Source organism: Cyprinus carpio, chromosome A5 (genome assembly GCF_018340385.1).
Source record: "Cyprinus carpio isolate SPL01 chromosome A5, ASM1834038v1, whole genome shotgun sequence".
NCBI classification, from domain to species: Eukaryota; Metazoa; Chordata; class Actinopteri; order Cypriniformes; family Cyprinidae; genus Cyprinus; species Cyprinus carpio.
In genome coordinates this window covers 15,155,894-15,183,185 of record NC_056576.1, presented here as the reverse complement: position 1 = coordinate 15,183,185, position 27,292 = coordinate 15,155,894, and the positions used below count along the sequence as shown (strand labels likewise).

General features: G+C 36.5%; 1 protein-coding gene across 1 annotated transcript; it reads right to left on the bottom strand.

Moving 5' to 3' along the window:
* Nucleotides 1–1,398: 1,398 nt before the first annotated feature.
* Nucleotides 1,399–25,970, bottom strand: cemip2 (cell migration inducing hyaluronidase 2). The gene is made up of 24 exons (XM_042754754.1): nucleotides 25,759–25,970; nucleotides 21,685–22,033; nucleotides 20,723–20,863; nucleotides 20,045–20,609; nucleotides 14,983–15,152; nucleotides 14,702–14,890; nucleotides 13,420–13,589; nucleotides 12,948–13,160; nucleotides 12,649–12,854; nucleotides 11,750–11,819; nucleotides 11,037–11,165; nucleotides 10,388–10,476; nucleotides 9,453–9,584; nucleotides 9,315–9,350; nucleotides 8,816–8,971; nucleotides 8,531–8,708; nucleotides 6,962–7,177; nucleotides 6,121–6,332; nucleotides 5,784–5,966; nucleotides 5,241–5,469; nucleotides 4,954–5,055; nucleotides 4,223–4,368; nucleotides 3,379–3,485; nucleotides 1,399–3,278 (listed from the first exon to the last, which is right to left on the bottom strand). The coding sequence occupies exons 2-24, from the start codon at nucleotides 22,010–22,012 to the stop codon at nucleotides 3,070–3,072; spliced, it is 4,176 nt and encodes a 1,391-aa protein (XP_042610688.1). The 5' UTR covers nucleotides 22,013–22,033; nucleotides 25,759–25,970; the 3' UTR covers nucleotides 1,399–3,069.
* Nucleotides 25,971–27,292: the final 1,322 nt, after the last annotated feature.

The following is a 27,292-nucleotide window of genomic DNA, read 5'->3' as shown; positions in this document are numbered from 1 at the left end:
GTTTTGTTGTGAAAAACTGGCAACCCTGATGTGCAACCCACCAATTGACATCAAACTTTCGGGGAAAACTTTATGCTCTGCATATTTTTCCACTTAAAATTTAAGTAGAATTCTGCACAATCTATTATGGAACACAATCCAACAGTTTAATTAATATATCGCCAATATCCACTCGAATCAATGAATGAATGAATTTTGACTATTACGACATTTTAGCTTCAGTATGTTAGCTTTAGGAAACACCTAACAAGACCTTTAACATAAAAAAAAATATATATCACATTGATCAGTATTTTACATCATAAGCAGTCTGCCTGGATTCACTGCGGCGTGTCCAATTAGCTGGCTCACCTTCTCAGACTTCGATGAAACCGACGGAGTGCTTAATACAGTTGACAGGTAACATTTGAGTAGGAGTGAGCAGCTTTTATTGTTCTCGTCCTGTCAGCCCACTGCTAAACGAGCCCTGCTGAGTTCTGTGTGAATCCAGCTAGCAGCGTGACAGAAGATAATCGTGATAATAATATGCGCGCCTGAGGAAGATTTCGGCGGGGACATTTATTGAGAGCTGTCGTGCCTCACGAAAAACATTCATACAGCACCTGAATGCATGTGGTCGGGTCAAATTTGTCTCTCTGCAAAGCTAAAATATTTTTTGTAACAAATTAAAGACATATCTACTTGATGCTAAACAGACCAAGATTTAGGTGTCAAATGTAGCCACAGGGGAAATCGAATCTGTTCGCTTCTTAAATCATTTAAATTAAGTCATTATTAACACTTACGTAACATGAATGTGCAATCGTTCAGAAGAAAGATGAATGAACCAAGAAAAGTAGGAAAAAACAGGAATTGGATGTGTGTGGTTTAAGCCTTCATGTGATTGATGAGCGCTCACATCTTATGTCCGAGTCTGTGGTTCACTTCATATTTCACCCTCTCTCTGATCTGACAGGTAATACCTCTCGTTATGGCTCTGGCTGAGGAAAATTAGCGTGAAAAACATAATATCTCTCAAAATGCTCATAAAACTAGCCTAGCAAAGACGAGTTTTACGAGAAAAAAGGCATCAAACGACTGGCTCCTTAAGCAATGTGGTCAAACGTCAAAATGTTGCCCAACTTCAGCACCCATATATCTTTACAACTACATGGGATTAGTGTTGTTGGCACAATTAGCTTGACCTCCCTCATAATGTCCAAAAAATATGGCACAATTAGCTTGATGTCCTGGATCAGGTCTGACAGGAAGACACGCTGGTGGAAATAGTTGTAGTCCACGACAACTACAGCATACTTCTAAAGCAATCCTGTCTCCTAGTGGTCATATAATTACCTCCAAGTATTTTACGCCTTGCTTTCATTGTCACAAACACAAAACATGATTAACAATCACGCGTTTTTGTTTTATAAGCTTTGTAATATTTCAGAACATCGAATTACAGCACAAAAGCATAGCTAGTAAAGAAAAAGAGCATTTTACAAATGCAAAAAATCTAGAGGAAACAACACCTATATACTGAGGAGAAAAACTTTTTGCACCTTTAAGAAACTCGGTTTAAGAAAGATCTCGGTTTCAGGCTACCAATAAAACTCTTTATACAGTGGTTAACAAGTAGCCTAATTAATTCTACCCAAATCAAAAACGTCACATACAAGCAATTCAGGCTTCCATTTCAGTCACAATAATGACAATACATTTCATATGAGATGTTACTGCCTTGTCCAAATCATAGACAGTAAAAGAAATACACACACTTGCGGTCTTTGCCACTTGAGAGCGCGTGCACGCGACAGGAAGTAAGTGCGCAAGACACTTGTCCAGATCTTAAAATCGCCAAAGCGCAGTGCCCTTAACGCATACTAAATCCACACTATTTCGAATACCGCTCCAGAGCGATATTTAAGGCTAAGTTAGTGTATCATGTTGTGGAAATAAATCGTTTGACTTTTTGCCAAGATCGCGAGAGGTCAAGGAAACCTTTCCAATTTAAATTAAATATTAATAATATTTAGATATTACATATAATTTGCTAGTAAAGTGCTACACGTTTTGTTGGTGCAAAGGTGAGTAGCCTATATTTATTTAGTACACCATTTGCAACTGCTTTTTATCAATTAATTAGAAGCACCAGAAATTAAAGTGTGTCCCATCAGGTAATGAAAAGTTGTACACACACTTGTGATCTTCATCCTCACTTGAACACTTGGGCCAAATACAGGAAATACGTTATATAACTAGTCAAGTGGTCAAGTGCAAAGACCGCAAGTGTGGGTATTTGGACAAGGCAAGCATCTCTCAAACGAACTGATGGCACTACGAAGGCAGATAATGGACATTATCTTAAAGGGACAGTTAACCAAAAGTTAAAAATTAAAAATTAAAGTTCTGTCATTTACCCTCTTGTTGTTTCAAACCAATATATCTTTTTAACACAGAATTAATGAGATCACAGCCTCAGTCACAATTTGCTTTCATTGCTCTTGTTTATTTATAAGTTTAAAATCTTTGGTGTGATTTCCTGTGAAATGGCAAGAGACCTGATAATAAAATATAGATAATGTTTTGTGTTGAAACATGAATACTGTCAAATATTTAATGGTGAAACTATAGAGTCATTAATGTCCGAGCAGCAGTGAAACCCAGAATGAATTAAATAATGGCATGTCCCATTAAATCAAGAGGAATAAATAACAGAAAAGGAAAGTCTGAGTGTCATTTACACCTACAGATGATTGGAAGAGGAAAAGAGGCCACCAAATGAACATTTGTATTGTACTGTACTTCTGCACTGGTGATACAGAACGTCAAGATCATCCTCTGATGTACTTCTAGCTTGTGCTGTCCATTTGTTATCCAGTTTGGTTTGTATTTAAAAAGTGCATCACTTTGTGCTGTAACACTTGACAAAATGCAGCCACGCAGGACAAAACAACAAACAAAGACATTCACTCGCTTAACAAAATACTTGTTCAAACGCCACTAGCACTTTCCTTTGCTGAAATAAGTTATGTTCATAAGTTCACATTCATTCGCTGGTTGTGTTGTTTGTTCACATCTAGTAAAGGCTCACTTTTGGCTAAGAGATTTTCTCAGGAGTTCAATATCCATCCGTGTGGGATGATCTTTTTGTGGTGGACAAGAGTATTCCTTTAGGGACAGGGGAATGAACCTTTCCTGTAATCCCAGCACCTTGGTATCTTGGCAGGCCAACAGAGCAGACCATGGCTGTGGTGAAGAACCTACCTGGCCGAGGAACCCAAAGAAAGCAATGGCATCTATAAAAAGACAGTCATAGGAGTCAGCAAACACAGAGTGAACCTCAACAAGGAAAAACAGATCTTGACAGTAGTTTTTCGTGTTATAGAAACACATTACCTTTCTTCTGAAGATCTGCCGTTTTAGCAGATCCCAAAGGGACTAGATATTGTGCAGCACCAGCAATCCCAGCAGGTTGACCTCTTGTGGCAAGAAGAACTATCGACCTGCACAGAACCAAACTGATTTAGTCTAAACAGTGAAATATGGAAATTGCTTACCTTAAAAATAAAAGGTCTATTAAAATAGAAAAAATACACTACTGTTTAAAAGTTTGGGGATGATATTGTGTTTTTTTTTTTTTTTTTTTTAAAGAAGCCTCTTATTCCCACCAGGGCTGCATTTATTTGTTCAAAATACAGTAAAAACAGTAATATTGTGAAATATTATTACATTTTAAAACAACTGTTTTCTTTTTTTTTTTTAATTAATTAATTATTTCTTAATTTTGTAATTTATTCCTGTTATGGCAAAGCTTATTTTTCAGCAGTCGTTACTTCAGTTTCCAGTGTCACATGATCCTTCAGAAATCTATTCTAATATGGTTATTTGGTGGTAAAAAAAAAAACAAACAAACATATTTCCTATTATTATCAATGTTGTGCAAAAGAACGACATTAATTTGAATCAGAAATCTTTCATAAAAATGTCTGTACTATCACTTTAGATCAATTCAATGAATCCATGTTGAAAAAAAAAAGTACCAATTTCTTTAAAAAAAAAATATTACTGGGCCCGGAACAATAGTGTATATACTAAAAATCTTCAGTACATCAAATCAGCCCTGCATAAATCCTTACACTCTTCACCAATACACACTGTATGCCACTTCTCAACCTCTTCACTACTACAGTGCCTACTTCTCCCAACCTCCAGACATTCAGTTTTAAACCCCAAACCTCACCTCTTTATGATTCCAGTTTTAAAATACTGTTCCATTTTAGTGTCCAGCATTGTAAACAATGAGTTCTTTGTGACTTTTCCGGAGCATGCATCCACAGTAACTATGAGGAACCCCGACCGTTTGAGGTCAAACCTCTTTGCATTCACCTATAAGACAGGAAAAAGAGAAACGTTTTTTTAAATGTTAACAACAATAACTTCTTCAAGCACCACAAAAGAATATGCAAGTTAAATGAAGCTAAACACATTCTAATTTCCTATCCTCTACACACCTCTCCCCACTGTCACCACCACAAAATGCTCAAAATCACCCCATATTATCATATAAATAAATATAAAAAGACATTTCTTCTGGATTTAGTCTGTCTCCGTTTTTTTTTTCTGATTCTTCAAGTAATTCCAGATGGACTGGATGATGGTGAGATCAGATCTCTGTGTGGAGCACTGGCTCAAATCTCACTGGATTTTTACAGTTAATGGCAAAAGGAATTTTTGGAAATGTAAACTGATATTTCCAACTGGCACACTACAGCAAAAGATAGAATATATTTATATATTTAAAATCAAATAATATTATTTAACATACTAACTCTGGCAGCCTAAAAAAATACTAAAACTACAATAAAAACTTTTTATAAAGCTAAACATGAATTCTTGCATTTTACTTAATAAACTAGTAAACACAAGCATGATTTTCCCAAGGTTAATTGAATGTTTTGAATAATCACTCACAGTGATATAGGCTTCAGTGTCATTACTCTGTTCTTCTTTTACACTGAGGGATTTGATCTGGGTTTGGAGGTAGCTGTTCCATGGATCACTGGAGAAGGCAAACTACAGGAAGGAAAAGAAAAGTCAGGCTCCCAGTTACAATTACCAAGAAAACGCAAGGTAAGGCTCTTGGACATGACGACAGATGGACAGTCTGTCTATCTGGCACACAGTTCAAATCCTGTCCCGCTCAAACAGAGATACACAAATGATTCGGTCCGTTCATATGGAGCTTGGACCGTCCTTACCTGTGTGGCCCCACAGGCTCTGCAGGGCTCTGTGTTCGGCTTTGGCATAGGCACTATGTTGCTGGCAGGCTTTTTGTATTTGGGGTAGGCATTGGCAGTGCAGTTGCAGGTCTGAGTCTTTTGGTTGGCATGCATGGTGGCGATGATCTTCACCCTCTCACAGCCTGCGGTGGAGCAGTAGCTATGGCCGTCTCGTCTGTGCCAAGCTCGTGCGTACAGCCATAACAAACTGGAGGTTAAACACAGGCTTACTGTCTCACACTGATCAGGCTTCACTGTAAACAATAATTTATCTGTATTTGACAATATAATTGAAAGGGAGGTAGGACAACAAAAGTAAAAACAAGAGGCATTGTGAGAAAATGTGCAAACAAAATGATATACATCAAAATTAAAGGTGATATTATTGTTATTATTATTGTAGAATATTAACTATATTAATATCCTTAAAAGTGCATAACTTCACAAGACTTAATTTGATTCCTACAGCTTTTTGTGAAATCATTGTGTTGATAAAGGCTTTTCAAATAATTTTTTTCCTACCCAACAGATTTGTCGAAAAAGTACTTCCTTTCCTGCTGTCGCTTCTCTAGGTCTGAAATGGATGACACAGGGCCGTAGTCTTCTATGCCATCAAAGCTGTTGCTCTGCTTGTTGTATATGTCTGATGTAATCTGAAAGACTGTTTCATTGGGGTAGCAGAAGCCGAGTAAAGCCCAGTCACCCCTACAAAAGCAACACAGTCAAAAAACACATCAGATTGTCTCTGGCATGAGCAACATGTACGTTAATTACTAAGGCAAAAATTCAGGGTTATATAGTTTAGCAACTAATGTTCTATTTCAGACATGGGGGATCACATTCTTCCTTTTTTACTTACTGGTCAAAATTAATAAGTGACAGGACTGTTTCTCTGGGTGCAGGTCCATTCCAGTGCACCGTGTAGCTCTTGCCCATCATCAGTACAGGCTGGTACTGCTGAGAAGGAGCTGTCTGGCTTCTGATACCTCTGAGAACCATGGGCTTATCAGGGTATTCATCTCTACTGATAGACAGGCTCAGATTAGATGCACCCTGTGTCTGTATATACACCTATGTAGAACATAAGTAACATTGTTTAAAAAGCAAAAACAGCTAAGAGAATACACATTACTGTTCAAAAGTTTTAGGTCAATAAGATTTGGAAGAACAAAATAAAAAATAAAAAATTAAATAAATTCAGCAAGGAAGCATTAAATGGTGAAAAACCAGTAAAGACTTACATTGGAACAAAAGACTATTTTAAATAACGCTGTTCTTTTGAGCTTTCTATTCATCAAAGAATCCTAAAGAAAATGTATCAAGGTTTTCACAAAATTATGAAGCAGCACACCTGTTTTCAACCGTAATAATAATAAATATTTCTTGAGCAGCAAATCAGCATATTAGAATAATTTCTGAAGTGTAATGGCTGCTGATAATTCAGCTTTGCCTATAAATTACATTTTAAAACATTCACACAGAAAACTGTTATTTTAAACTGTAAAAATATTTTATAATATTTTTACTGTATTTTTTATTTAAAAAAAAATGCACCTTGGTGATCATAAGACTTTTTTTTAAAAAAGCATTAAAAAACTTTTTTACCGACCACAGCTTTTGAACAGTGGTGTACTTGCATATCAACATAATATGAAAAGGGAATAATATGAAAAAGGAGAATGAGACACCTATTTCTTTACCTGAGAGTACTTGCCGCTGCACACAACCCCATTCCAATGAGGAAATTCCACACATTGAGGGTGGCGGATCAGGAAGTTGTCGGCCCTTGCCACATACGTATCTTTGTAATTGCTGATTGAACCATCCAGGTCATGAAAGATGGAATTTTTATCGCCGTCCAGATCATTCTGCTCAAACCACTCACCCGGTCGGCCAAAAAATGCTCTTAGAGTTACCTGGATGATCAAAAGGGGGTCACTGGTCATGAGAAATGTAAATGAAAACAACCGGACAGATGAAGAATCAATGTAGTACCATTTAGACACAAGTGAGGCAAAATATGACCACATTTAAAGACCTTTCCAAGGGCTCTTTTTAACATATGCTAAATAACAGCTGCCAGAACTGTGGCTTATTTTTTAATTACGCAACACCAGAGCAGATGGTGACCAATCAAGAGAGAACAACCAGTTGTGTCGTCTCTCACTGAGAAACAAGCAATAAGTACAAGCTTTAGTAACACTTAATATAAACAACCTTTATTACAGACCAGACAGAATGGGAGGTGTTATTTGGGAGATATGCGTTTCTAAAGAAAAGGTCTCTGTGACCTTGAGTAATGCAATTACGTCTAGGTTGCCCCAGGGGCCAGTACCTGTAATTAATCTATATTTGACTCTATATATTTGAAAATTATAGGAGAAAATGTTTTTTTTAAGGAAACGCAGCTTCAATTGTTGAAGATGTTCAGAAAGATGTTTTCTGAACATATTCATTATCTTTCTTATCCTGTAATCTCTATATTTATAATTTAAAAAAAAAACTGATATTCAACCATTTCATTTAAAAAAATAATAAAATTAGACTAAAATAAATAAAAATGGCCACAAATTATTTTTGAAACACAATATATTTTAAAAGTTAACACCAGTGTTATTTTAGTACCACCAAGATATTTTTAATATTTTGAATCAGTTTTTATTTTTATTTGTATATTTTCCATTTTAATTTCAGTTATGCTTTAGTAATTTTGTTGCGTTTTGTCATTTTTAGTAGTTTTTATTTTTAATGTCTATATTAGTTTTTATTCAGGTTTTAGTTTGTTATGGCAAGTTTTTTAATACATTATTTTATTCCAGTAATGTTTATTTTATTTCAAATATGTTTTGTTTTAGTTTTATTTAATAGTAATAAACCTGATTATCACATTAACTTGGGCAGTCCCAAAATAACATGATTAAAATCAAAATAATATAATTCAATAAATAAACTGAAACTATAAGCACTGAAAATATGAAATGAAAACTAAATGACAAACTGCTGCTTCAAGAGAATATATATATATATATATATATATATATATATATATATATATATATGTGACTGAGATAATGTACTCAATGTTGTAACAAAAAATGCTTCAAAAAATTAGAAACAATGTTCATAGTTTTTATTCTTTAGTACTGAATGTCTTATCACAGAAGCAGTTAAACTTATGATGTCTGTATAGGTGGGTTAGTAGTCACGGTATAGTAGTCTCAGTTAGCATTTTAACAGTTTCCAAGACCTAAATGTGTATGTGCACTCACACTGGGCTGGAAGGCGAGAGACGACAGGTGATTTCTGGGTGTCAGCTGCCAGATGTTTTTCAGGCTGAATCCCACAGCCATGGTGAAGCGCTCTGTTGTGGGACTGAAGGCCCGAAACGTGCTGTCTAAGATTCTCACTGGACCATCATTTATCTGAAAACCTCGGATTGGAAATGTCCTGACAAGAACGGAGCAAAAGGCAAAAAATATTCCAGTTAAACAAAGAATTTGCATTTCGCTAAACCTGACAAAAGTTTATGTTAATACTAATCTTCCCTCACTTACTTGTTTCTTGGTAGAGTCCTCATCTTTCCATCTACTCCACCAATCCCCCAGTATTTATTTTGTCCTCCATTGGTGCCACGATTTCTGCTTTCACCAACAAACAGAGACTGGGAGACCTCCTGACTAGAGCCCTCATCTTTAGGGTAGCTTCCATCACTGCAGTGAAGAGGAGGAGGAGGGGGGGAGTGAAACACTTTAGTTGTTTCATTAACTGCCTGCCTTAGGAGGTTGATGTAGAACACTAGTGCAGACAAGTTCAAACCCTTGCACACATTTGCCTATCAGACTGTGAGTGTTTTAGCATTAAAAAAAAAAGTGTTGCTTTAAATGACTATGCCTGCAGCAAGGGACACAAACAGCAAGAACACTGCTGCATATACACAAGCACTCACATAAACAGTATTGTTGTTAATTTAACATGCTGTTCATATATGCAATTATTTAGATCATAATTTGTTGCTTACTGGCAGCTCTAATAAACAGAAAAATGACACAGTACCTTGCAAATGACAGTCCAACACCATTGTCTGCAAATCTATTAAAAAAAAAAAAAACAACAACAATCAGAAGATAGCTATATTTTATTTATGCAATTAGCTTTTTAACGGGTCTATAATAATGAAGTTTTGTCCCCTACCCTGAGTTTCGTATGATGATGTCCCCTCCACGGATCCAGACCCCTAGATCATTGTTTTTAAAGGAGATGAGAGTGTCGATGAGTGCGGCCACACGTGGCCTGCTTGGATCAGAGTTCTCATGAGGCCTGAACCTGAGAAAGCGGTGTCAAAAAATGAGAAAAGCAGTCTTTCCTTCAGAAGAAAATGTAAGTGCTGCATGCCCATGCAACAGTATTAATGCTAGGGAAGTGCTTAAGAGTTGTGAGGGTTTTCTGTATGACTGCCTGGCGTTTGCTACTGTAATATGGAAAAATATATCATTTCAATTTAACCATTTATACATAATATTAGTATTTATAATACTGCTTTTAATGTATGCTGATGAAGTCGGCAATAAATGAAAACTCACAATCTATTTTCTAAATGCATGTTATAGATCTTATTGTGGACTATTCATCCATGTATGTCTTTAATTTTTTACATTTTTTTTATTATTTTTAAATCAAAATATAACTTTTGATCATATCATACATCATGTCTTCCAGTGAAAACTACAGTCTACAGAAAAGATCTGTCATTTTATATATATAGTTTTTTTTTTGTTTTTTTTTTTTTTTCCCAAAGTAAAATTATTTAAGATTATATTTTAATTAAGATTACAATTAGGAAAATTATTTAAAAAATAATAATAATTAAGATTAATAATAGTGAAGAAAATGTCCAGACACATTATGGTAATCAGAATATTTGAGGAAGTTTATTTGAAGCTTATTTGAAAATAACAAATGGCACAATGCCAAAATTATAGTGTGGAGTGTGGCTTAAGAAAAGAACAGAACTTTCCAGGTATCCCGTATCCCCTGACTAGTGCAGAAACTCTATCTGGGCAGATGTGTTTTTATAACCTGAATCAACTGACCCTGGACACAAAGAAACGTTCACCATGTTTACTCACCTAGCGCTGTTGTCCAGACAGAGATATTCACGAGGGTCTGCTGCAGTGGCATTGGTGCTCTTGACTTTTCTATCAATAAAGAGGCCAGCCTGACACAGGATGAAAGAAGCAATCACTCTTCACTATGAAACTGTATGTTCAGTGTCTATATCATGCAAGTAATACAGTGCCAGTGAAAGTGAAGCCTGCAGTTTCTCTGCACCTGGACAGTCACGAGTCACGGCACTAAGCACACGATAAACAACCAGATAACAGAGAACTATTGTATAGGGAAATGTAAGTGTGAGCATCCTGTCACACAAGCACATCGTGCCAGACCATTGAACAATGAAGCATTTCAGAGAAAGAACGAAGATGCCTTGAGTACGTGCAATACAAATTTGAACTCATAAATAATTGCATGAGTCTTTCCTGAAGCAACATTTAATAAAATGCGAGCAGGGTATCAAATGAAGATGGAGAAATTGCATCAGCATTGATATTGAGTGATGAACATCACCTTAAGACAACTTGCAAAAAAGACTCAGAATGCACATTACAAATCATAAAGTCTAATTATCCTGAATCATTGTTATTATCTGAAGGTTGGTTTTTGCCCACACAGACTTGCGAATTTGGCATTAGAATCATAGATCAGGCATTTGATTACCTTAAAGTTGGAATGAACACGGTTGTTAAAGAAGATGCCCAGAGGCGTGAGCTCAGCTTTCGTCTCTGGAATCAGTCCATGAGAATCACCTGTAGAGGAATTGTGGAAAACATACCAAATTCCTGCATCCTGAGAGAAAAAAAAAGAGAAAATTAATATACCAGCTATTTTCATAAATATTTTTCAAAATTTTCTGAAGGTTAAACAACTCATTCTACTGACAATTTGATGAAAAATGCCTTATTTTGTATTAGTGGAAAGAGAGGGTGAATACTATTTACTCCTGACTACTGATTTCTATCACGGGAAGAAGACTGAGACTCTCTTAACCTGGTCTGCTGAAAGCACGACTTCATAGGAAGCTTTTCTTTTAATAAAAAAGGGTGGAGGGTGCATCCTTTTATATATAAAGCCCTCAAACAAAACAGAGCGCAACAATACCACCAGCCTGAACAGATTTATTTTGGCAAATACATTTTTGATTAAAGAATTGGAATGTGGAGATGCTATCTGTGATTACACAAGCACCTTGAAGTTCTCATCAGTATCACAAAGCTGTGGGCATCATTTCAAGGAGCACAAATTCAATCAGAGAAAGAGACGGAATAGTCGTTCTATGATAAATAAATACTGTGAAAACAAACATTGACTCACTTATTATTACAGATCATAGTGAAAATGATTAATTTGGCTATTTCAAGGATTGTGCATACCTGTGATCCAGCTGCTGAGTTACTGATCAAATGATTATTGGGGTGTGCGATCCAAAATGTAGATACTGCCCTAGAGTACACACATTAGACAGGGTCTTGTAAATGTGTAATCTAAAATAGAAGCATGTGTTTATTATGTTTAACCAAAACAAAATAATACATTTTAGTCTTAGCTTTTAATATAGCTTATTATAAAAAACTTTAGCAGCACTAAAATACTAAAACTACAATAAAAATGCAAACTATAAAATAATTTGGGTAAAAAAAAAAAATAATTATAATAAAACAAAGATCCAGTAAAACCATAAAAATTCAAATAAATTACTAAATTAAAAAAAAAATACATAAATAATAAATAACCTGATAAAGTAATAATAATAATAAATATAAATAATAATAACCTGAATTAAAAAAAAAAAAAAAACTATAATAACCCTGGCACAAAAGTCAAACTGTTTACAAACTGTTCCAAACTGACCCCAGCATTACCTCACAGCTCTGAAACATATTTCAACATCCACCTTCATCCTGAACATCTACAGCTCTTTACACAAACACACACACACTCCCAAAATTTTTTTTTATCCTTTTGAAAACAGCACCTTCTCAGCTATCCTCCGTTTGGGACATTTGGTGTTTTATTGCCCAGATAAGAGAAAAGACTATAGCGGAGTCTCAGGAAATGAGAGCTCTGTTCTTTCTCCTGTTATCTGACCAAACAATACAGCAGGTCACACTGTCAAGGTCAGTTACCCAGAGCAGAACAAGCACTCTGTACATCAAGAGACTTGGAGATAAAGTTCAAACAAGCTCAATTTCAAGCTCAGAGGCCTTTATTGTGAGTAAACAGGTCTATCCAGCAATATTCAATAAATATGTGTGAGTTTATGGTATCTTACTTGCACTCGTTTGCAGGAGATGGTACATATCCTTTGTGTACCCTGTCTGTAATTTCTGTGCACATGCTATCATTGCGGTCGGTAGGCAGAATGGTTCCTGGCCTGGTCAACAAGCCTAGGTTATGGAAAAATACGTTCCTTTGTTCAATCCCATCCTCCAGGAAAAAACAATGTCCCAGCGTATCATAGCCAACTGTGTCCCTAACCTATAATAAAAGTAATATATCATGAAGAATCAAAACGAAAAGATCAATAAAAAAACAAATACATTATTGTTAGGACATATATATTTCTTTCACCAGCAGGCCGTTAGTGGCATGTATTCCAACACATCGGGAGAAGGAGTGATGGATGGAGAGAGAGTTCAGATAGGTGGGGTCACTGTATCCCCCGCGCTGGTCCACATCTCCACACCTATGAAAGTTCACAGGGTATCTGCCCTTCTCCCGCTGCTGACCCATGTGTTTCAGCTCCACCTCAGACAAGTGGACTGACGAGAAGTTCCCCAAAATCTGAACAAGATCAAAAAACAGGAAATCAAAAACACAAGAAAAAAAAAAAGAGTTGTATTAGCGCTACTGTGTGTGTTGTGTCTTTTCATTCTGCTGCCAAAAATAATACACAAATTTAAGATTATGGTTTCAGTTCCTTCCATTCAAAAAAGAGCTATATGCCATTATCTTGTGCAAACAGCCTGTGATTTCTCCACACGACAGCATCAGACAGCTTACACACAACCACACAACTGCACGCACAGACCCTCAAACAGACCTTGATGTGTCCCCCGAAGGTGTCGTAGCTGAAGTACTGGCACCAATTTTTTCCGTAGCAGGAGTTTTCCATTTCTCCATGAATGAGGATATTCCTTGAGAGGAGAGCCACCTCAGCACGCATGTCCACACCGTCCAGTATCTCTCCCACATGGGTGAACTGAGGCTTTCCTGAGAAATTCCAACAAATAAACACACTCCATAAAACTCACTGACTAATGATAGAGTTTGAAAATATGACGTGAGAGATTTACCTTAAATAATGAACCCAACTTGCAAAATTAAAAATATAATAATAAAACAATATATATATATATTTTTTTTTTTTTTTTTTTTCGGTGTAAATATTTTTTCAGTTAATTAGATTAATTAAGAAGAATTAATAAAACGAATTAGGAAGAAGTGGAATGAATGAGTGGATTAACACATTCAGACTGCCCTTTACACACACCCCGAGTGCGCACAGTATTCTTCCAGACAGAAAAGGGCTGGTAAAAGCTTTGCTAACAGAACACAATGCACAAGGTGACATTTAAACTACATCCTGTTAATAGAGGCCACATATTGAAGCTATTTCCTTTCTCCAAATTAACATATTCTTTTGTGGAAATTCCGCCACAAAAGAATAAATAAGATTTTAAAAAACATTCAAATTACATTTCAATTACATAGAAAAAAGTAATAATATTTCACAACATTACAGTCATTACTGTTATTTTTCATCATCTGGAGGGTCTGTGGACACAGTCTATGTGCACCCAATTTTTGTGTCCTCGCATACAACAGAACACACGCAAGGTGAATGTTGTTGAGACAGAAGAGCCCATATATATCAAACCCATCCATCTACACTTATCCGCAGATCAGTATATTTTGAAAGGTGTGCAGACATCAAGTATACTCGGGCCTTAAGATGCTTCTTTCTATCTAACAAAAAAACATTCAGTCATTTGTATGACATAAGTGTCCAAATTTCTATACTTAATGAAAACCAGCTGGGACATTAACACTGGAAAGCAATTAGTGCAAATGTTTTTAACAGGGTGGAGAACAAGATGGTGGAATTATCTATATAGCCACTGCTGGCTTCTGGTCAGAAGTGACAGTTTGCTTATGTGATTCTGGTAAACAGTTCTCGCCCTTTTCCTGTCTCAAACTCAATGACACTGTCATCACTTGAACTCGGCTGTATCCAAATTCACAGCAAGATTCAGGACAGATACACTTTACATTATCACCACAAGAAAAGCATGCAGTTTAGCGCAAACACACCACCACCTCACCTTGAATTCGAACCTGTTTACTGTTACAGTGGGGACACGGGAGCAGGGTGAATTCCTCTGCCTGATGCATGGAGTAATCAGTGCTGGCCACCACAATCCGATCGCCCGGTTTCCAGCTGCTAACATCATCCATCAGGTTCAGAACCACTTTATCCACTGCATCCACCTGGAAGCCTGTTGTAGGGTAACCTTTACGGTACAACAAAAACCAATGTAGGTTGACCATTTAATACATTCTTGTTCAGTATTGTAGATTTTACCCTATGCTGTCCAAAACTTACCATTTTTCCACTCGCTGTAAGCAGTAACAGTGAAACCAACACCATCCACAGTGATGAACTCTCGGCGAGCCAGCGCCTTGCCACCTGTGTCATGATTCTCGTGGTCTCGTACTTCTTCTGTGCAAGAAGCATTTCCTCCACCAATTACTGAGACCAAGGCCCATGCCTGCCTAAAACAGAGATGAGAAAGAGCTGTTAAGAAAGCCAGCAACAGACTAGAACATGCGAGATGATGTGACAGATTTGGAGGAATGGTGTACTATTCATAGAATATAAACTGGCTAAAATCAATCAGTTCAACGACAATAAAATATAAATTACAAATTAGGATGAATGGCTCCTTCATTAAGACTTGTCAGTGTACTCCCATGTGAAAGTGATGACCAGTTATTGAACATAAATTGAATGCAATGGAAGAGCAGCCAAAACTCTTGGGTGAAAAAGCCAAACACTGTCAATGATGAATGAGATTGACTAATTGAATCCTTCTAATTATTTATCTAGTCAGCCCATTAGTACAGTGAAAAGAGCAGTTGTTACTCAAAAGGTGGCAATTGAATTTCTGTCATCAGTCTATGATGATAATATAAACCAAAATGTGGAATTGTTTGAGGAAAGTCATTGCTTTCTGAAAAGAGTCTGAATATTCACAATGTTAAAGGGTTTAAAAATCTTTCATTTACTCATCCTCAATTTCATTATGGTATGAATAAATTAAAAGTGATAATTCACCCAAAAATGAAAATTCTATCACCATTTGCTCCCTCGTGTCGTTCCAAACCAATATGATTTTATCTCTACTGCAAAACACAATAGAATGTATTGTTGTTGTTTTTGTCCATACAATGGAACAATCTTTAAAATATTTTCTTTAATGTTCAACAGAAAACAAACTAAATCATACAGATTTGAAATGACATGAGAATGAATAAAGATTTTTCATTTTTGGGTGAACCATCTTTAAATTTCAGTCTGTTCCTCACACAAGGCTGTTGTATTTAACTAATATAAATTAGCATATTATGCATTTGGATCACTTTAATGATGCTTTTTTGTCATTTCTGGAGCTTTACAACCCCTTGTCACTATACACTTCAATTGTATTGAGAAGAGCAGTGTTTTAAAATGATAAAAAAGGAGGATAATGAGTTTCTTGACCTTTTTACATCAAGTCAAAAATGATTCCGCTTTGGCAAGGATGGAACTAAAATGAGAAAGATTAACTTAAAAAAAGAACAAAACTATTATGGCTCAACAGACTCTGGAGCTACTGGTGTCAGCTTCTGTAGTAGCATTAATACTTCCACTATGATGAAATTGCAGGTACTTCACAACAACTAGGTCAGAACTGCTATTTGTTAAACTGATGCATATGAGCCCTAAAGTCCAAGCCTCAAACATGAAACCCTGCAGTTAACTGCAGTTTACAACAAGTTAATAAAATCTTTGTGGATAAACCGTGACTAACTAGCCACGTCGAGACCAATAACCACACTTGTATTATTGTTTTAGCTTTCATATTTTCATCTTTTAGCAGCCACCAAGGCAAGATTACCACAGTTCTCAGAAGAACTATTATGTCTGACTAACACAGGAATCTTTCCTGTCTTATTCCTGGCTATTCCCTAACCTCAAAGAGGAGAAGAACACCTACACTAAAAAAAAAATAAAGGTGCTTCACGATGCCATAGAAGAACCTTTTTGTCTAAATGGTTCCATAAAGAACCTTTAACATCTGAAGAACCTTTCTGTTTCACAAAAGGTTCTTTGTAGCAAAAGAAGGTTCTTCAGATTATAAAAAAAGTAAGAAAGAGATGGTCCTTTGACTGAATGGTTCTTTGTGGAACCAAAAATGGTTCTTCTATGGCATTGCTTGAAGAACCTTTTGAAGCATCTTTATTTTTAAGAGTGTAACATCATTAAAGAGTGAATTGTCACAATATTTCCTGCACTTTTAATACCTTTCACTTGAAACAATAGTACTTACATATTCTCTGTGTGGCACTAAAACTTAAGTCTTTGTTTAACAATCATGGAACGTTGTTTCAAAACAGCAGGCAGCAATAATTTTCATGATTCCATGATCTCAAAACCTGCATGAAATTTGTGGAAATAAATCATTTCCACAACAGCACAACAAACTCTTTCTTCAACACAGATACTGAAACACCAGGGATCTTATTAGTGACTCCGAAGGGATAAACGCCTTTTGTCATTTAGCTCTTTTGATGCTCCAAAATTTGATAATCACCTTGCAAAAGTAATCCTTTTTGAAAAAAAAAAAAATCATATCTAATCCAATATAAAATGGCAATTTATACAGTATAAGAAAGATACTAAGAATGCTACTATAAATGCAACATCTTGTTAAATTAAAAAAAAGTCATGGGCTTATTTGTACTAGAACCAAAATAACTAATTTCTTTGTATTAAATTAACAGTTCATCTTTTTCTACCCACTATTAGAATACATTTATAACTTTATATTGTATTACATTATTTTCTATTATCTTAAGTTTGTATTTTGACCCTCTTGAACCCCTGGAGGTCCCCATGCCCCTCATGTAACACATGCTTTGTATCCAAACATACACCTCTTTCCACAGGGATAATCCTCCCTGAGCAACCAGCAATTAATGCTCTCTTAACAACACAAACAAATTTCACAATAATTAACATTCTCTCATTCCTCAAATTCTTGCCTCCTAGTCAATCTGACATTGGCAGAGCACGTATGTTAGATTTACCACTAGCCGATAACAGGCTTATCAATTTATTTCTATCAAAAACATGTGAGCTCCAACACACCCCCTCAGGAGTACCGATGCGGAGCAGGGGGTTAGAATTGGACAGGCTGGTTTATGTTGCGCAAGTTTTCGGACAGATTGTGCCAGATTGTTCTGTTTTGCAAAAGGGAGCTGCCAAGTTTGCATGTTTTCACAGAGATGTGGCAAGTCTGACTGGTAAGGGGTGGAAAGCGAGGGTAAAATAAGTGGTTTCGGTGAGAGCAATGTGTCAAAGTGAAGTCTCTGAATGAGTCACACCTACTACTAACCATATCCTGCCCATTCACTGAAAACTACGTAACTGCACTGGCACAAAATCAGTAGACAGCAGACAGATAATATTTCCTTGTATGAAACGCTACTCTTACTTTACAGTTCTTATGTAACAGAGAGAACACAGAAATCTGAGTTTTCATGCCCAAGACCTTTGACCAAACTAATGTGTATAGAGCAAGCGGCAACCTCCCGCTCTCCCTCATGAGGCCAACAAGGAAGTAACTTAAACTGTAATTCATAAACTGGCCACTAGAGGCTGGCTGCAAAAGGGAGTCAATCCCATACTCTCCATGTTAAAATGGCCAACTTTACAGCAGAAAAAAACATGTTTGTAGCCTGGTTCAAAAAACTATTTTTGTCTATATAGCTAATTGTACCCTTCATGACAACTGTTAGTGGGTTGAATTTTTTTATAACTCATCCGTTTAAATTATATTAAGCCTTAAAGTTCTGCATAATTAAGGGCGTGGCCACTTGAGTGACAGGTGGATTGCCGCTGCTGACACTGCAGTCGCGCTAGGTGGGTGTGGTTTCAAGGCGGGAGCCTTTTGCCCAATTTCTATTATCCAGGAATGACGCACAGTGACGCGCTGCCAAGATGGCGATGGCCGCCTGCGCGTACTTTAGGCTTCAAAAATTTCAGAAATTTACGGGTGACGTCACAGACACCAAGTCCATGTTTTTATACAGTCTGTGGTATAGAGAAAAATTCTACAAACAAGTGCTTTTGCAGTGGACTATAAAGGTTTATGTCTGGAGGAATTTCTCAAACAATTTATCAGTTGCACGGTAATAAAATATTTTCTAATAAACTCCCTCACTGAAAATCCATACTTTACATCTGCAATGTAAATAGAAGAGACTCAGCATCTGGTTCTTCTGGATTTGAGCTCTTGAAAAATCCTCACAATGAGATATAGAAAGATACACGTCATTACTTTTTTTAAACAGTTCCCGGAATATAAGCCTGTTTAAACTTGAACTGTTTTTTTCCTGCAGAATACTGCCATTTGATACACTGGGAGGCTTCTTTTGATATGTTTCTGTGTAACAACCAAACAGTTAGGTAAATCCAGAGAGTGCTACGGACTATTAGCTTCTAACAGTAGGCTTATATTAGACTGCTTATACATAAACTGGCAAAAGTCAATGTGTCAACTGGATAAATAAGAACTTTTATATTTGCTTTAAATAGACTGTTATGGACACCCAAGTCACACTTTAAAATGTCTGAATACTACTGCATTAGACAACATAACATACAATACAAAAATAACATTGAATATCAAACCAAGTGGCATAATTGTCTCTGAACTGACTGCCTTTTCTAAGCTATTTTTTGGTCTCAAGACCAGAAGTGTCCAAATACAGAGTCATCATTTTGAACAGTATTGTTTTATAATATGAAGCCCAACATGCCGCACTGTTTGATATTTAGTTGCAAATGCAAAGACATTCCTATCTTCAAGTGTGCTGCAGCCATCCAAATAGATTGCAAGACTGCATGAAGGAGACTAGAAATGTCTGCAATATGCACTGCCTTTGGGATTCAGTAGCTGGTCCTCAGTGGGTGAGTCTGGATTAGGATATGGTTTATGGAACAACAGGACACTTTCTGTTCCTAATCACGCTAATTTCAAAGCTGTGCTCGGCATTATCAAAGCAAAAACACACCAGATTGGACAAAGCTTCTTTCCTGCAACCAACCTCCAGGGATTCATTTTGCAGTTATGAATACATTTCTGACTACAATGATGTTTAAAGCAAATTTATAGGGAATCTCGCACAGAGTTTATGGCAACATCTCTATCCCTGGTTTAAAAAAAATAAAAATAAAAAAAAAGCTGGTCTTAGCTGGTTTAGGCTGGTCTCCCAACCTGAACAGCTGAAAATTGGCCAAAACCTCTCTAAAACTAACCAACACACTATTAAGCCAGCTTTGGCTGGTTTAAGATAATTTTTTTCAGTAGTGATGCTTTCAAAATGGCTTCCTTATTCACCTGTATTGGAGATTATTGACATGATTGCTGCCTAGAAGATCCGTGATGGTTCTCTTTGTCTCTTTCTGCAGGTTCTTAACTGCAGAATCACCGGTGGCCAGTGCGACAATGCGTCCTACGGGTAGAGACTTCAGCAGCTCACTCAGTCTCATACTGTCGTTATAGGAATCGTGCGTGTCAAAACGCTCGTTGCTCAGCACCTCCGCTGTGTCTTGATCAACTACCCTCAGGTTTATTCCACGGCTGAAGTTCTTCTGGAAGCTATGGTCACTGGTCAAACCAGAAGCAGGTATGGTGCGAGTAAGGAAGGTCCAGGACAGCCTCTCTGACCCGTGGAGCTCCAGAGTTCCTCCGGCATTCACACCCAAAAACTTGCGGCCCATGCCGGGAACCTCAGTCACAGCCGTTTCATCCGATCGGCCAACCAGGGTGATGGTGGCCAGGGAACGATAGCGGCATTTTGGAGCCCCAATATGGAGAGCACCGCCATCTTCTATCAAAATGTGGCGCGTTCGTAATGTAATGTTTTTTGAGCCTTTTTTATCATCGGCAAAGACAACCGAACCTATAATAAAATGAATGAAATCAGTACAAAGAGAACACTTAAAACCCAAATAAAAGTACTAGAATTGAGTGTTTTGTAAAGGTATTTTTTACACATTGCACAAACGATCTTACCTCCAGCCTGGATAATGACAGAGTACAGGGTGGCAGATGAATCTAGGCGATAATGCTCACCACTGCGTACCACCACCACCTTTTTGAGGTCATGGCCTGGGTTCCAGGAGTGCAGCACAGGATTGTGATGAGGGCAGTTCTCTACAAAAAGATGAAAAAGGACAAGATTTTTACTTTTTCCACCACAAAAGAATGAGCAACATTTTTTTTTATTAATATATTTCGATATTTGCTTTGCTAGACATAATTTTTAGTAATAATACATTTTAAATGTCAAGTTTTCTTCAAAAATTATATATAAATTTTATCCTTTACAAAATGTATTTTTCTTTACAGAAAAAGATTTGCACTGAGCTATAATTTAATTAAATAAATTCATTTTGCAGGAAATCTATGACTTGCAATGCAAATTTCTGACTGGTCTATAGTTTAACACATTCTTATAGCTACCACTCTTGAAATTTCAGCAAAACCTCATCCATGTTAGCCAGCTTTATACAGCTTCTAATGCAAAAAAAAAAATCTATTAAAAAAAATTTTTAAAAAATATTTCAAAAATATTAAGTGTTTTCAAAACACTCTTGAAAAATGTTTTCAACATTGATAATAAGAAGAAATGTTTCTTTAGCACTAAATCCACATATTACAGTAGAATGTTTTTTTGAAGGATTGTGTGATATTGAAGACTGGAGTAATGACTTTGTTGTTTGTAATGACTGGGAGTAATGGAGCTTTGACATTGTAGGAATAAATTATAAATTGCATTTAAAAAATAGAAAAAAGTTATCTTAAATTGTAACAATATTTCACAATATTCTGTTTTTACAAAAAATTTTATTAAATAAACGCAGCCTTGGTGATCATAAGTGACTTATGTAAAAACACATGAAAAAAAGTCTTCCTGACCCTAAACTTTTTAACGATAGTGTATTTCTCGCATATTCAATGTGATTGTTTCTTACCATCCAACACATCTTTAGAGGCAAGGCTGAGGACAAGAATGAGAATCAGTAGGAAAACGCAGAAGAACACACCAACACAAATATAAGTGTTCTTCTGCTGGTTCTGGGCACGCTCCCTTCTGCTCTCATCTTCTGACAGATTAAAAACTGAAGGTCGTGCAGGGGACGGGACCGGGGGCTTCAGTGGGGGTGGTGGAGGAGCCTTGGCTGGGGGTGGAGAACGAACTGGAACAATCCTGCCTGGAACATATCCTGACGACCGCTGAGTGTTTCCGTTGACAGGAGCCACAAAAATGGGGTGACTGCTGGGGCCATCATTCACCTGCATGGTATAACTGTCTGCCACGTCCTATGGGGGGAAACCATAAAAGATACACTCATATCATTCAAAAGTTTGGGGTCTGTAATATATTTTGATGTTTTTGAAAGATGCAAGGCTGCATTTATTTAATCAAAACTACAATACACTGTAATATTATGAAATATTAATATAATTTATAATGTTACGGTTGAATCACTGATGGCAGATGGACTATTCTGACGATGCTTTTCATACTTTCCTGGACCTTGACACTGTTATTTATTTGGCAGTCTATGGGACAGTCTCAAGCCTCCCTGTTTTCATCCAACATATCTTAAATTGTGTTCCGAAGATGAACGAAGCTTATACGGGTTTGGAACAACATGGGGGTAAGTGATGAATGACAACATTTTCATTTTGCGGTGGAGTAACCCTTTAACTAAATTTGATATTACAAAACAACACTACACCATCTTGACAGGCAAAAGCATTAAGCTCAAAGTTTTGTGGGCCAATCATACAACTGTTCTGACTTAATTTTGATTGGGACTCAGTTTCATAGTGGCATTGCAACGCGCTTTGAAGTGCAAGCTTTCAAAGTTATTGACAAAACACATGGCACGAATTACAAGAAAAAAAGTGCTCAGTCATTCAACCCATGGCCCTTTCATGCCACAAAACAACAGACACGGGCCTCATAAAGAAACTCTCCCTATAAAAGCCTGTCACACAAATATTTGCTTACCAATAACCACCTCAGCCAAATTCCTTAATTATCATTCAAAGAGATTTAGAGAGAGTTGGCTTCATTTGTACCAAACTGTTACAAATGCTTTTATAAACTCTCCAGGGCCAAAATCAATCACAAAAACTTTTCTAATCTTTTAAACATTAGGGGAGAATAGAACACCCACTCTGACCCCAGCATCTGTTAACCCACAGCTCATTTACTAGTATACTATTAAACTAATTTCATTCTTGCTTTGATCAATAAAAATATTGCAGTATCACCAGATCCTGATTTGACCATCTGCAGCTCCTCAGCCATAAACGCAGGGGCACAGCAATCACTATAAGGAGTTTCCACTTTTCAAAAAAAATTAAACCACACTTAAAAAAATAAACAACATCATGCAGGGGAGCAATGAGCAAAAAGGCTTTATTTGCAGTCACCCAGAGAGGTTTGTAGTATGGACAATAGCAGGCTATGGACAGAAACTTACAGGCTTTATTTGCAGTCACCCAGAGAGGTTTGTAGTCTACTAGTAAAATGATAAATAAATATGAGACTTAAAATAATTAAAACACATTCTGATGATTATTTGGGAAAAAGATTTCATTGATACGAAAACTTAATTACCAAAATGCCGAAACAGAAGACTCGGATGCATGTAAAACACTTAAAAAAAAAAAAAACAGACTAAGTTGGTCTCCCAAACTAATCAAGCTAGTATTTAGCTGGTCTAGATGACCAGCCAGATGTTGTTCGAGCCTGACCAGCTGACAAGTGTCTAAAACAAGTCTAAGTTGGGAGACCAGCTAAAACGGTGTTGTTCCCCCTATGGTTCCCCTCAGTTTAGTGTTCTACGCAAACAGCGTACAGAGCACGTGCGTGTAACACTGTTCCCGCTTATCTTTTTGTCATCTTATATTTACTATAAATTTAGGTATTGATCACAGGATCGATTTGAAGGTTTGGAAGGCTTTGCCAACTGCACTGTATATTTATGAAATATGAATTAAAATAAATGTACAATGTAGTTCTACCTCTTACAAGTATATTTTTCTTGTGTGTGCTCCTCAATCTCAGTTTAAAATATTGGCATATATATAATGCCAATATTTTAAACTGATATATATACACACACACACACAGAGCGATTGTATAATACAATACATAGGCCTTTTATGCTTTTGAGGATATGTTGTAATTTTCCTATTTACTGCAAAATTACTCAACGACATCATTAGCTTGCATAATTTTTGTTTTTTTATAAAAAAAAAAAAAATCACTTGATAATCAAATTTACAAATTCAAATTTTTAGTTGTATCTGGATATTGATGATTGAACTTGTAGGAATAACAGTTTTAGACAAACAGACTCACCATCGGCTTATGTTCCCCCTTTGTTACTTATATAGGCAGGTCCTAACATTTATCAGACTGATGTTGGTGAAGCTCCATCCACACACACTGAAGAACCAGCAACTTCTGTAACTACATCAGCATCTACCATTACCGTTAACTTTCCAAAATTATACCATTTTAGCACAACTCAGAACATATACGTTTATATATAAAAATAACAGTAGTGCTAAATAAAAATATTATATTAGAAACAAATATGGAAAAAAACAATAATATTGATAAAAAAATAAATAAAAAGGTAATCTGTGGAACCAAATAAATAATTTTAAAAGGATTTTTTTTCTTCATTATTAGCTCTTCATATTTACAGCCAAGCTTGCTGATACTGTAGGAACTACCAGGCTGAGATATTTGGTACCCAAAAGCAGGAATTTATGAACATGCACACACAGGTAAGTTCACACACCACAATCTTGGCATGTAGATTCAATATTGACTATAACTGTCTTTACAGGAACTTAATGAAGGAGACATTAAGGGAGATGGATGATGGAGATCAAAGAAGGAGATCAGGTAAGTAGCCTACTTCAGGCAAGTTTAACACAATTTGCCTGTTTGTAAAGCTGCTTTATCACAATTGCATATTGTCATACATACACAGCACAGTGGCCAAAGCCACCAAACTTTCAAATCTATCCTGTGATCAATACCTAAATATATAATAAACATTATAATGTGAAAAAAGGGCTATTAGTTCAGAATCAGTCTGATAAATGTTAGGACCTGCCTGTATAAGAAACAAAGGGGGAACAGAATCCGAAAGTGAGTCTGTTTGTCTAAAACTGTAATTCCTATAAGGTCAACCATCAATATCCAGACACAACTCAAATTTGAATTTTTAAATTTGATTATAATTTAAATGATTTTTTTCTTAGAAACATAATAATTATGCAAGCTAATGATGTAGTTGAGTAATTTTGCAGTAAATAGGTAAAGTACCACATATCCTCAAAAGCATAAAAGGCCTATGTATTGTATTATACAATCGCTCTGTATATATAATGGCAATAAACTATTTTAAACTGAGATTGAGAAGCACACACACAATAAAAAAACGTAATGGCAATAAACTATTTTAAACTGAGATTGAGAAGCACACACACAATAAAAAAACGTGTTAAAGGTAGAATTACGTTGTACATTTATTCGAATTCATATTTCATAAATATACAGCCCAGTCGGCAAAGCCTTCCAAACCTCCAAATCGATCCTGTGATCAATACCTAAATATATAGTAAATATTATAAGATGAGCACACGCGCGTGCTCTGTACGCTTTTTGCTGAGGGGAAACATAGAACAGACTTCGACACAACACTGGTAAACAAGCTTAGGCTGGGTGATTATCTATTTTTTTTCTACAGGAGAATGTTATAATATAAGAATACTACACTTTTGATTGCCATATTTAAATTTAAATGCATCATCTGTAATTTTAGCTATGCTCAAAAACTGTTTCAATAGAATCGCTACATCGCGCCCTCACTGAAGTTTACACAATGCCACAAAGTTTCATCAACTTCAGTTGCACACCTAACTTTATTCCTTCATTCAGTCATGATCTTCACAGTAGAGGTCTAAAGTAGGGGTCCTTATACAAGGAGACAGAGGTGGAGGTCTCTTACCTCTCTATCTCTTTTCACTGTCACTTGCTTGGCTCGTCCGCTCCTTTCAACCGTAGAGAGCCGCACGCAACTCAAGGGGCTACTTGACAGGGACACCGCACTAAATGTGTTTTAATCTTCTTTTACATGGCGTTTTCTTTCCTGGGCTGAAGTCAGCCAGCCCAGTCACAGGCGCGGATCGCGGAGGAAGTGAAATTAAGGGCGTGTATTGAGGATGAGGGAGCAGAATAAACGTGTGGAAGAGCCATCAGCATTACTACAAGGGTTCTCGGGTGGGCGGGGCTTACCGTTCAAGTGATAGGATGAGGATTTTAAATTAAACTGTTTTTGAAAATATGAATTGCAAATTATTGTGAAGCTTATGGTCGCATACGGTGCTAAAGAAGCACACAGGGGGTCTTGTCATGTGAAAAGTGTTGCTTTTGTCTAGTGATGTCCGATTCGTGAACGAATCGTTCTTGTGAGTCGGATCTTTTAAATGAACCGATTAACAAACTGTTCGGGAACTGACTCGGTTTTGGAAGCGCAATGAAACCAAGAACTCTGCAGTAAACCAAAGATTGGTGGGGCCAAAATTTTTAGATATAATGTTTATTAGAACATCTGTTAATAATACATAACACTTTTATTAAATATGGTGAAAACAGCATGCTGAGAAATGCAAATTAAGTTTAATATTGTTAATGTATATATATATGTATGTATGTATGTATAAAATTGTGGCTCAAAATCGAAAAACCCATAATAAATGGCAAAATATGCCTGCCTATGTTTTTGGCGGTTTTAGAGCAAGTGATATGCCATGCAGGGTGTACGGACCACGTTATTACGTAATTACGTTCTGACGTAAAGAATCACGGAACCGTTCAGTTCTTTGAAGTTAACTTTTCAAAGGAATCGATTCAGGGAAATGAGTCAGACTTCGCTTGCTACCTTTCTCAACGCTGGCAAGAATTGACCAATCACAGTCGTTTGTGGTTACTGATTAAATCATTTTATTTAGTAGAGCTTGGTGTGGCAGAATTTCATCTGCATGGCAGCCATGAATATTTGAATTTAATACATTACACTTTTTATTGTACAAATGTCTCCAATACGATTAAACTCGTCCTTGAGATTTTAAATGCGACTGAATGGAGGATTCGCCTTCCGCCCCCATGCGACCCCTTGAGGAAGACCACTACTTGTCTCATACAAAAGTTATGAGTGAGCATCACTGATGTCCAATAGGGATCCTCGGGTGTGCGCATGATACTCAGGCTGTAGAGGGAGTTACAAAACAAAAAAAATGTACTGGTTCATGAATTGACACTAGTAGGGAGCAGGGCAGGGTTTTAACTACATGATGACAATATGTTGCCTAATTCTCACTATAACATGCATAACCATTTAACAACATTAATTACATTATATTTCTTGGTGTCATTTTATAAAAAGTTTCTATATTGAAACTGTCTTTACTGTCTTGTCCTGTTTTCTGTTCTCATCCTTTGAATCCATTTAAGTGCCATGTCTTTAAACATTACCCCACCCT

Bases quoted from the DNA above. Each gene is read 5' to 3' on its own strand.
- cemip2 (XM_042754754.1), bottom strand. From the start codon at position 22,012: ATGCAGGTGAATGATGGCCCCAGCAGTCACCCCATTTTTGTGGCTCCT. The intron at 4,369-4,953 runs GTGAGTGATTAT...CCTGTCTTATAG, and splicing joins ACACTGAAGCCTATATCACT to GTGAATGCAAAGAGGTTTGA. The intron at 3,279-3,378 runs GTAATGTGTTTC...GTCTTTTTATAG, and splicing joins GGCAGATCTTCAGAAGAAAG to ATGCCATTGCTTTCTTTGGG.